This window comes from Heterocephalus glaber, unplaced genomic scaffold, assembly GCF_053883595.1.
Source record: "Heterocephalus glaber isolate CG9 unplaced genomic scaffold, H.glaber_assembly_v1.0 deba00001556, whole genome shotgun sequence".
NCBI classification, from domain to species: domain Eukaryota; kingdom Metazoa; phylum Chordata; class Mammalia; order Rodentia; family Bathyergidae; genus Heterocephalus; species Heterocephalus glaber.
The window spans coordinates 1,741,154-1,753,775 of NW_028258347.1; the positions used below are offsets into that span (position 1 = coordinate 1,741,154).

At 34.7% G+C, this 12,622-nt stretch overlaps 1 protein-coding gene across 49 annotated transcripts in view; it reads left to right on the forward strand.

Moving 5' to 3' along the window:
• Rims2 (regulating synaptic membrane exocytosis 2) overlaps positions 1-12,622 on the forward strand; it is a 536,290-nt gene that overhangs the window by 320,759 nt on the left and 202,909 nt on the right. For all 49 annotated transcript variants that reach the window (XM_021262784.2, XM_021262794.2, XM_021262785.2 and 46 more), the window contains one exon: positions 7,211-7,279. In XM_021262784.2, coding sequence (XP_021118443.1) covers positions 7,211-7,279 — 69 coding nt within the window. The remainder of the gene's footprint in view (positions 1-7,210; positions 7,280-12,622) is intronic.

Consider the following 12,622-nt stretch of genomic DNA (forward strand, 5'->3'; position numbering starts at 1 on the left):
ACCCTTCAAACACACTGTTGCTGCCACTTTCTGAAGCAGTTCTGGAGAGCTGTTTCCTGACTCTCCTAGATGCCTTAATGTCCGGAGTCAATTAAAAATGCTTACTTTTCATGGTCAGTTTGACTTTGGGGAAGAGCCGGAAGTTGCACCACACCGGGTCTGGTGAATAAGGTGAATGAGAGCACACTGTAATGTTTTTACAAGCCTGCCTTTTTGTTGGAGGGCCCTGGGCAGCACCATTCACAGTTTTTAAACACACTCATAAAGGGACTCAGGAGAGAAGACTTCCAGAGCTGCTTCAGAAAGTGGCAAGAATAATGGGATAAGGTATAAAGGAAGATAGGTGAAGAGTTTATACCTCATGTTTATGTTCATATATTTTTCTAAGAAATGGTAACTAATAAATAGAAACTAATAAAAGAGAAAAATAACTGAATAGGTAAAATTCTAAAACTCTGAAATGACTAAGAAGACTTAGGCACAAATAAATAATGTTAGTGTAAAAGAGGGATAAATTTATATAAAGTAGATGCTAAAATAAATTCAGTTCACGTAATGGAACTCCATCTCTGCGTATAATCTAGTAATTTCACATGCATAGAAAATTATACAAGTTACTAAAAAAATAATTTTTGTCAAAGCTGCCTCAATAAGATCTAAAAATTTGAACATTACTATATGTGTATATATTATTTCCTGGACAAAAGAGGGTAAATTTAATTTTACCAAGAAAATATTTTATATAGACAATTTTTATAGTTATATTAGATATTAAACAACAGATTATCCCAATCTACCAAAACTCTTGCAGAATATACATAAAGAATATTGCCAAGCTCATTTACACAGAAAACATAACTTTTTAAATAGAAGTTTACAGACAGAATATTTCCAAGCCTATTTTACTTTTATATATATTAGAAAATCAAATACAAATGGTTTATAAAAATCTATAAATGTAATTAACCATGAAAATTTTTAATATACACATTAAAATCTTTCAGTAGTATTCAACATAAATTCATAATTATACCCATTTTCAAGTTAAGATTTAGAAGTTAACTTTCTTAACCTGCTAGAATGTTAAAAACCAAATGGTCAGTGATAGAAATATTTCTTGAAAAAAAAGAACACTAACAAGAGAATGACTGTAGTGGAGGTCTTAGTACAGAAGACAAGAGGATTTTAGAAACATTAAAGATTCAAAGGGGACCAAGAGATGGAGGGAGGAGAGAGGAGAGAGAATAGAGGGGGAGGGATAAAGAAGGAATTAAGAGGTACTGTGTGCATATAGTAGCTTCCCATGACGAATGTGATCATTCTGTACTGCAAACATCTAGTAATAAAAAAGTCAATTGCCTTTCTCTACACCAGAGCCAGAAACACCTGGAAAAAAATTTATAATAGTAACAGAATATTAAAGGCATAGAAGTAAACTTAACAGAAGTTATATAAAACTACTGTAGGAAATTCTGTAGCATTAAGGAACATCTAAAAATGGATAAATGCCAAAACCATGATAATACTCGGTATTATAAATTGTCAATTCCTCTACTGGAGCTGTAGATTCTGTCCAGTTCCAGTCCTCTCAGATATCTTTGTCGAAGCTGATGAGGAGATTGTACATATGTGAAAAACTAATAGGACGAGAATAATTAGATAGCTTCTTAAGAGGACAGGGAGGAGAAAATTCCTTATTGGATATCAGCTTGTACTGTGTTTGACACAGCAGGAAACTGGTGTGGGGATTAATCGGTCAGTGGAATAAGAGGTCCTGAAGTGACTTTCAAAGAAGGGTCCGAGGTAACATGTCTGATCAAAGGCAGTGCAATGAGTGAGCTAGAAAAAAATGTTTTTCCCAAAGAAAAGACGCTAAAGGAAATTGGATCTTTACCTTACATAGCGTATAAGGAAATAAACTAGATGGCTAAGGACTTAAATATTGTATCGTTTAAGGTTCTTTCAGGAAGCTGAGGTTCTTAATGCTGAAGCACTGTTGGACCTGTGCAATTTGAAATTTATTATAAAGTTTTACAAAATTGTGCAAGCTGAGAACTCTGCATGAGAAGGTTTGTCAGACACTGATTGACAAATCTGAGCAAAGTCACTTGGCAGAGGCCTCAAAAGGGAATGAACACAGAAGTCTGTGGCAAGCGGTTGCCTCTTCGTGTTGTGGGTGATGTCTCTGTGGGACAGGAGGACAGATTTGGAGGGAGAACGCATGCAAACTGGGAAACCAAAGAAAAGTAGAACCCTCAAGGACAAAGTGCAGCCTGAGTCCCTCATGCCCTCTAACACTGATCTTGTGGGTGACCTCCAGAGGAAGCTGGTGTCTCTGTCATGTTTCTGCAGATGTTCTTGGCCTAGGCCTGCAAGAAGCTTGAGGAACATTCCAGGAGGACCCAGAGAAGCTTATACAATTCTAGTCTTTGGTTTTATCATACCCATTTTAAAAGCCAGAAAAAATGGGAAAAAGAAATTGAAAAACGACAATCACAGAGGCAATCTTGCAGAAATGTGAACTACACATAGTTTGCCAACTTGAAGTGATAGGAGTGTACCAGTAATTAGGGAATATATATTCTTTTGATCTATAAATGAAATGTTTGTAAAATTTTACTATTAATTTTTTAAGTAATGCATTTATATCAATTTTAAAGTGCATATGTGACATCTCCCACTTCTTTTTTAAACATCTGGTTCACCTGTGAATGAATCACTGTTGACCAGTTTCTGTACATTTCAGATATTCTGTGTACACAGACAACTTCACATAGATCTCTTTTTATCTCCCACATTAACAAAGTAATATTAACTAACATTTCTACTTTTTTCTAAAAATGTACAAGTTTTACAAAGATTCCCATCCTCACTCCTACCAGCTAACACATTGCTACAGAATCTTTACCTCCGCCTTCAGATTAATCACTATTATAATTATTTCATAATCATTATTTTATTTGTTCAGAGTTTGTTGAGATTTTTATGCATTTCCATCCTTTTTTCTGGGATAAGCTAACTTCTTTCTTTACTTTTCTATTTTCTTTTCTTTCTGCTCCCCTCTGCCCCGTTTCTTTTTTGCGGGTGATTGAACTTGGCCTCATGCTAAGCATATGTTCTACCACTAAGCTGTACATCCTGCCCCAAATTTCTTTATTTTTTTAAAGTACTTTTCTTTAAAAAGTCTTTCAGTGAAGAATTGGAAACAGTCTGGCTTTTCTGAACATATCTTTGTTTCATCTTTCCTGATGGGAAATTTAGCTCTGTATAACATCCTAGAATCACTTTATTTTCTTAGTGTGCTGACTGACAGTGTTATTCCAATGTATATGACTTCCAATTTTGTAGAAATCTCTTTCCATTTATTTAAATCTTCTTTAATTTGTTCGTAGCTGTTTGTGTTGAATTGTTCTTCAAAGAAATGTTAAAATCCTGACTTCTAGTATCTCAGAATGCTACCTTATTTGTAAATTGAAACCAAATCAAAATAAGGTTCTGGGGTGGGCCCTAATCCAAAGTGGCCCTGGTCCTTATACAAAGAGGACATGTTGGATAGAAACAGACTTGCCCAGAGGGAAGAGGGCACAAGTACAAACAGGGACAGGACAGCCACCAGCTGGAGTGATGGTGCCTACAAATGAAGCAGCACCAAGGATTGCTGGAAAGCACCAGGGGCTCACGTAGGTAAGGAGTCGAACCCGGTGTCACCAGAAAGTGCACGGCCCTACTGCCACCTTGGTCTTGGACTTCTGTTCTCTAGAACTGTGAGACAATAAATTTCTATGGCTTCAGGGTACCTAGTTTTTGACACTTTGTGATAGCAGCCCTGGGCAACTAATACAGCAGGGCTTTGTGGCCTGGGATGTACATGTTTTGCACTATTTTTTATTAGATGTATTCATGAAAATTTCATGATTTTGGATGTTCTTGTAAATATTAGTTTTGAAATTAATTTGCCAATTGTTCACTGATAATTCTCTGAGATGTAGTTCACTTGCAACTCTGCTAAGTTCACGTATTAGTCATCATGAGTTTTTTGTAGCTTCTGTAGGAATTTAAATTTACACAATCATATTACTTCTTGTTTTGAAATGTGTACACCACTCATTTCTCTTCTTTTCTGTGTTCCTATTCTGTCTAGCACATGCAGGACAATGTTGAACAGAAGGCTCATACTTGTAGTAAACCTCTTTTACTTGTTTACTTGTGTCAGGGGGAAAACATTCAATATTTCATAATTAAGTATAATGTTAACCATAGAATTTTTATAGATTCCTTTTATCAGTTTGAGGAAGCTCCTTTCTTGTATTATGCTAAGATATTCATCATGAATGTGGTTTACCCTTTTTCAAATGGTTTCTCTACATCTGTTGAAGCACTGTAATTTTCAACTTGCGTTTACTAAGTGAAATAACTTCAGTGTACACAAACGTTAGAAATTGTAGGATATAAAAGATAAAACTAACAAGTGTGGGAAACTTTAGTGGCCAAAATTTAAAATTTTATAGAACTGAAAGACAAATGGACTAAATATCATCTACATGGTTAATAACACAGTGCTATAAAACATGCCAGTTCTTCCTATATTAATGTTTTGTTTCAGTGCAATTCAAGTAAAAAATCCCAATAGAATGATTTTGTGCAGTTTGACAACCTGAATCCAAAATTTATATGGAAAAGCAAAAGGGCAAGATTAAAGGTGCAAATACAGCAATAGGGGAATAGATTTGCTTTTCAGTACATTGTGCTATGGTAATGCAGCCAGCGAGCTACGGTTACGGATAAACAGTCTGTGCACAGGAAAAAGTAAAGGACCAGAGCGAGACTTGCAGAGAAGTTATGTTTATTTATGACAGAGATGCCAGGATAGATTATTGATACATAATCTGCTGAATGAATAAATAAAGCTGAAATATGTGCCATCCATATGAAAAAATACATACAAACTCAATTCATGATGTAGAGGATATAACTACAAAAAAAGCAAGCTTTTTAAACTTTTCAGAAGAAAGCATAGGAGACAATTCTCATATAGAAAAATTTAAGACACTCAAAATATTGAGTTTAATAGAAGAGATTAATATAGTAATTAAAACTCAACTTGGACTCATGAAAATGTGAAAAGGCAAGATCAAATAGAGACTATATAACTGCAATATATGTAAATTTTATAGGATTAAATCAAAACAGATCTAGAGACAGAGGGAGGGAGGAGGGTAGGAAGGGGATGGGAATAAAAAGAATCAAAATATATTAAAGACATGTAGTACTCCCTAAGATGAATGTAAAGATTATGTATGCAAATGTCTACTAATAAAAACTTTTTTAAAATTTCAGTCTAAAATGAGCCTGTAAGATATAAGAGGAAGCAGTTTTTATTAATCATATATGCTACCCTGACACATACACCCACATACTTGGGACAGCTCACAAAGATGGGCAATATGAACTTTGTCTTTTTCTGGTGTTATATTTGATTTGCTCTTGTCTAATATAAAAAGCTTGTAATTTGTATGTTCTACTTGCCACAGTAATCATTGCCCTCATCCTTGAGTATTTACACAATGAAACTTTGTTATAACTGGATAGCAGTCCTTTTCTGAACTCTCCTTCACAGTCCCATCTGTGTGATTCAAGTCCATTTAGAATGTTTGTCCTAATTTTGTATATCCTTTTCTGACTGGTCTGTTGGGAAGCTGTCAGATATGTTCAAGCTTCAAGATCACTTGAGGCTATTAGAGCCTTGAGTTGTGTCTAAACTGTACGACATCAGGGTGCATAAGGAAAATTGTAGTGCAGGTTCTTTTGGTGGTAGTCATACAAGGATGACTTCTTCCTCATCAGTAAAAGAAGAAAACGGCCTGTGCAATTCCTGGCAACGGAGTCTTTTCCCATCCTAAAAGGGCAAGAATTAAAGCAGACAGATAAAAGGAAAAAAGCTATGGAGTTATTTCTAAGAGCAGGTTGTAAATGTTGGGGGCATTCTTAGGACATTTGATTATCTCTGGTTTAGACGTGTGCAACATGAGCTCTCCGCGTTTTTAGAAGCCACAAAGGAAAACCTTTATTTTCTGATGAAACTTGGTTTCGTCTGTTAAATGAATGATGTGTATAAGAAGAAAGACAAAACAAGTCATGCTTGGAAATAGTGACAGTGTCTTCATTCACCTTGAAATGTTTTCTGGCACCACAGAAGGGAGAATGCCTTAATAAGAGATTTTATTGTGTAAGGTATTTTAAATCCTGAGGCACATGTGAGAGAAAACACAAAACAAACAATAACATCTTAATTGCCATACATAATATATTTCAGGATGAAGTGTGAAGTTATAACTTGCCATAATCATTGGTGCTTTGATTTTTTTTCTTTGTACTTTTTTTTTTGGTACCGGGGATCGAACTCGGATCCTTGCGCTTTCGAGGCAGGCGCTGGAACCACTGAACTAAATCCCTGGCCCGGTGCTTTGATTTTATCTGTCATGTTAGGATTAACATTTAAAATGGTATGTTATTGATTCATTTTGTAGGAAAAAATACACACATGATGCTCATAAATTATAATAACAGTGATCTTATGTTGTTTCTTAGAAAATAGCACAATTCACTACTTGATGTATGGGTTTTATGCATGATTTATTTCTTCTGAAAGCAGTTGAAAAATAGCTAAATTAAATAGTAAAAAAAAAGGAAGATTAAGAACTCTTCAGTGGATTTGCTTTTCTTAAACTTATCTTCTATAAGCATAATGAAGAAATAATTGGATATATTGAATTTATCATACATATTAGGAAAACATACCTTAATACTTTTGAAAACAAATCATTGTTTCTGTTTTGAAATTTGCCTGGTCTTAAGTGCCTTTGTCCAAAAGCATCTAATACTAACTTATTGTCCAATAGATTTTATTAATCAACATCATGCAATTTACATAGTTATTTCATATTTTTCTAGTTTTAAACCACTTAGACTTTATCGTACACATGACTAGAATAATTCTTGTGTTTATTGTTAATTTCTCATCACCCACATTCTCACATCATGTAATGTGTGTGAAAATAAGTGTTGGTGAACTCATAGTGACATTCTTTCTCTCTCTATTTTTATTCTTAAGAGTCATTTAAAATCCTTTCATTTGTTTTTTACGTGGTTGAGGTTTTTTTCCCCCTTAATCAGTCCATAGTTACAATTATTGCTATTATTGCCTTCACAGGGTCAAAAAGAATAAGTGATAGTGAAATCTCCGATTACGATTGTGATGATGGAATTGGTGTAGTATCAGGTAAGAATTTTAGAATTATTTTATAATATAAAAAAGCAGAGTGCAGGCATTTTGTAAATGGTCAGGGAACCAAGAGATGAAGAGAGGGGAAGGGAAAGGAGCATGAAAAGAGCAAGATGTGCTGGGTACATGTGTGAGTCCCACAGTGAATGTAATCATGATGTGCTGCAAAACTGTGCTGGTCAAAATTCAAGAAGACAGCATATTTTATCATTATTTACCATTGAATATTTACCATTGAAAGACAAAGAAAGAGCAAAAGAGCAAGGAGAGAGAGAAAGAGGAGAGAGAGAGAGAGAGAGAGAGAGAGAGAGAGAGAGAGAGCGAGAGCGAGCGAGAGAGAGAGAAATAACTTGCTACATCCCCTGAAACAAAATCAAACAACTTGTGGCAGTTTAAAGTCCTGAACAAGAGATTAGATTGGGTATTCTTGAAAGCTGCCAAATGACTAAATTATTTGTAGGTTTTCTATTTTAAAACAGCTAAATATGGACTTTACAATAAGAGGATTTAGTACATAATTGAAAATTCTTTATAATGAGATGTCACTATGAAAAAAGATGAAATCTTTTTGAAAGTACAAACATCTTTTGATACTACCAAACTTGAAAATGTCAATTATTTGAATGGGATGCTTAAAAACTTTTTCACTATTTTTATATTAAGTGTCATGTGTAGCTATATTTTGAAATTACAGTAGTGCAGTTTCAATTATTGTGTCATTTTATGTTTAGAAGTTTACTCGATTTGATATTTAGGTAAGTAGATATGTTCTCTTAATTCTGACAAATATATGCATATATGATATCTTTAATATTGTAGCAATTCTACTCTTCTTGAAACTTAAATAACCTAACAAATTTTGTACTCATGATTAATTTTACTCTGTGCAGAATATGATCTGTCATGTGTGGACACTCTGCACTTGCATCAGTAACTATGAGTGTCTGTGAGATAGGCTTGGCAGAGTATGGGTCAGTTAGTGGGCCTGTATTAGTGCGCTGCTTTTATACTACTACTGCTTTGCCTGTTATAAAACTAGGGGTGAATCATATTTTGCTAAGACTGCAGAAGTATTGTGTTCTATATTTTATAAATTAAACCTCAATAAAATGGTCTTTAAAATTTTTTTCATTGTTTCTTTTGTAGAGATCATTAGAATTTTTTTTATTTATATGCTATTGCTTTTTTTGAATGTTCTATTTTTTCTCTGTTCTAAATATCTATCCACATCATATATTTTTCTGGGGTTTTTCTTGCTTAAATTCTTTTACTGGTACATTTTAGGTATACAGTACATTTACATTTATCTTTGGGTGCTTGTACCTGTACATGATGTATCTTGGTTCTTATTTTTTACCCATTACCTGTGCGCCCTTCAGCCCCTCCACCCTTCCCTATTTACAAAGACTTTGTTTCCATTTTTTTCTTTTCTCATAATTTTTCCTTTCCATTCTTCCCTTTCCCCATCTCCTCCCACCACCCCTACCCCTTTGGACCTTTTCCTACTTCAAAGTATCAATTGTTAGTTATTAATCCTTTTAATCCTTATTTACACTCTCAGTTTCACACTAGAGAAACTATTTGGTATTTACATGTGTGTCTTATTTATTTCACTTAAGAGTATGGCCTCAATATGCACCCATTTAGCTATAAATGACTCTAGTTTTTCATTCTTTATGGCTGAGTAGTACTCCATTATATAAAAAAACCACATCTTCTTTATCCAGCTTCCAATTGATGGGCACTTGGGCTGTTTCCAAGCTTTAGCTATTACAAACTGTGCCACTATGAACATGGGTACACGTATATCACTGTGGTATGATTCTTTTTAATTCTTTTGGGAAGATACCCAGCAGAGGGATAACTGGGTCAAATGGGACCTCTAATCCTAGTTCTTTGAGTTAATCTCCACACTGATTTCCATATTGGTTGCACCAGTCTGCACTCTCACCAACAATGGAGAAGGGTTTCTTTCTCCCCACAGCCCTGCCAGCATTTGTTATTGGTTGATTTCATGATAGCAGCCACTCTCTCTGGGGTGAGGTGGAATATCAGTGTTGTTATCATCTGCATCTCTCTAATGACCAGTGATGTTGAACATTCTTTCATATGTTTATTTGCTGCTTTTACTTATTTGTCTGAGAAATGTCTGTTCATTTCAGATGCCCATTTTTGAATTGGGTCTTTGAATTTGGGGGATCTGATTTTTTTCAGTTCTTTAGACATTCGAGATAGTAGTCCTTTGAGTTACAGCTGCTAAAACTTTTTTTCCACAATGTAGGTTGTCTGTTAGCGCTGTTGGTGGTTTCTCTTGCAATGCAGAAGCTTTTTAATAAGATGAAATCCCAGTTGTTGATTCTTTCTGCTAGTTCCTGTGCTATTGAGGTTTTGTTCATAAAGTCTTTTCCTATGCCAATATCTTCCAGCAAGTTTGGTGTTTCTGTCTTAATATTTAGATCTTTAATCCACTTCGATCTTAGTTTAGTGCATGGTGATAGATATGGGTCTAGTTTTAATCTCTGACAGGTTGAAATCCAGTTTTTCCAACACCATTTATTAAATAGGCTATCTTTCCTCCAGTGATGGTGGTTGGCTCCTTTGTCAAAGATGAGGTGGCTGAGTATGTCTGAAGTTGTTTCTGCATCCTCTAATCTATTCTACTGATTGTTGGGTCTGTTTCTTTGCCAGTACTGTGCTATTTTTAATCACAGTAGCTTTGTAGTATAGTTTCAAGTTGGGTATTGTGATACTCCCAGCCATGTCTTTGTTGCCTAGAATTGCTTTTGCTATTCTAGGTCTCTTCTGGTTCCAAATGAATTTTTTTATTGTTTTCTCTAGTTCTGTGAAGTATATTGTTGGAATTTCAATTGACATTGCATTAAATCTATATAGCAGTTTTGGAAATATGACCATTTTCACTATATTGATTCTTCCTACCCAGGAACAAGGGCTGTCTTTCTATTTTCTTATATCCTCCTCTATCTCTTTTTTCAGGGTGCTGTAGCTTTCAGTGTAGAGGTCTTTTGGTTCCTTTGTTAGATTGATTCCTAGATATTTCTTTTTTTTGGGATGCTATTGTAAAAGGAATTGTTTCCCTAATTTCTCTCTCAGTGAGTCTGCTATTTGTGTGTAAGAAGGCTATTGTTTTTTGAATGTTGACCTTATATCCAGCTACTCTACTGAATCTGTCAATTAAGTCTAGAAGTTTTTCGGTAGAGTTTTTTGGGCCTGCTATGTAAAGTATCATATCATCAGCAAATAATGACTGTTTAACTTCTTCTTTTCCTATCTTTATTCCTTTTATTTCTTTCTACTTTCTAATTGCTGTGGCTAATGTTTCCAGAACTTTATTGAACAGGAGTGGTGATAGTGGGCATCCTTGTATTGTTCCTGATTTTAGCGTGAAAGTTTTCAGTTTTTGACCATTTAGTATGATATTGGCTGTTGGTTTTTCCTAGATAGCCTTAATCAGGTTGAGATAAAGACCTTCTATCCCAATTTTATGTAGGGTTTTTATCATGAATGGTGTTGGATTTTGTTGAATGCCTTTTCTGCATCTATTGAGATGATCATATGGTTTTTGTCCTTGACCCTGTTAATACAGTGTGTTATATTTATTGATTTACAAATGTTGAACCATCCTTGCATCCCTGGGATAAATCCGACTTGGTCAGGATGTATGATCTTCTTGATGACCCTCTGTATTCTGTTTGCCAGTATCTTATTGAGGATTTTTGCATCTGTGTTCATTAGGGAGATTGGCCTGTAGTTCTCTTTTTGGGTTGGGTCTTTCCCTGGTTTTGGAATCAAAGTAACACTTGCTTCCAGGAATGAGTTTGGAAGTCTTGCTTCCCTTTCAATTTCTTGATGAGTTTAAAGAGTAGTGGCATTAGTTCTTCTTTAAATGCCTTGTAGAATTCAGCAGTGAAGCCATCAGGACCTGGGCTTTTCTTTGCTGGTAAATTTTTTATTACATTTTCAATTTCACTCATTGTAATTGGGGTGTTTAGAATTTTTATATCTTCTTCATTCAACTTTGCTAATTCATATGTATCTAGGAATCTGTCCATTTCTTCTGTGTTTTCCATTTTATTAGAGTGCAGGTTCTCAAAGTAGGTATTGATGATCCTCTGGATTTCTACTGGTTCTGTTGTGACTTCCACTTTTTCATTCTTAATTGCATGGATTTGAGCATTTTCTTTCCTTGTTTTGGCTAAAGGTTTATCGATTTTATTTATTCTTTCAAAAAACAAACTCTTTGATTTATTAATTTTTTGTATCATTCTCTTAGTTCTCGATTGCCTTGATTTCTGCTCTGATCTTTATAATTTCCCCTCTTACGCGAGCTTTGGGTTTGTTATTCTCTTCTTTTTCTAGGAGTTTGAGGTTCTGCATTAGGTTATTTATCTGAGTTCTCTCTGTTTTCCTAATATGGGCATTCACTGCTATGAATTTCCTGCATAGAACTGCTTTAATTGTGTCCCATAGATTCCTGTATGTTGTACTGGCATTATCATTTACTTGTAGAAACTGTCCAATTTCTTCTTTAATTTCCTCTGTGACCCATTGGTTATTCAGGAGGGTGTTATTCAATTTCCAGGTGTTTGTGGGAGTTTTGCAGTTTCTCATGATCTCCAATTTTATTCCACTATGGTCTAATAATATACAGGGGGTAATTTCAATTCTTTTACATTGACTTAGACATGTCCTGTGAGCTAGCATGTTGTCTGTTTTGGAGAATGACCGGTGTGCAGCTGAAAAGAATGTGTATTCTGATTTTGTGGGGTGGAACACTCTGTAAATATATATTAAATCCATTTGTTCAATAGCTTGGTTCAGTTCTTGAATTTTGTTGTTAAATTTTTGTCTAGATGATCTTTCTATTTGTGATAGTTGGGTATTGAGGTCCCCCACTGTAATTGTATTAGTGCTTATTTGGTTTTTCATGTCCATTAATATTTGTTTTGTATGGTTGGGGGCATTTGTATTTGGTGCATATATATTTAGGATTGTCATCTCTTCCTCTTGGATTGTTCCTTTCACAAGGATGTAGTGACCATCTTTGTCTCTCTTAATTAGTTTTGGTTTGAAATCTACTTTGTCTGCAAATAAGATTGCTACCCCTGATTTTTTCTGGGTTCCTGTCATGTGGAGAGCCATTTTCTATCCTTTTACTTTCAGTCTATGAATTTCTTTTTGAGTTAGGTGTGTTTCTTGTATATAGCCTCTTGCTGGATTTTGCTTCTTAATCCATTCTGTCAGTCTACTTCTTTTGATTGGTAAATTGAGGCCATTAACATTGATAGTTATAATTGATAGATATTGACACATTCTTGTCAT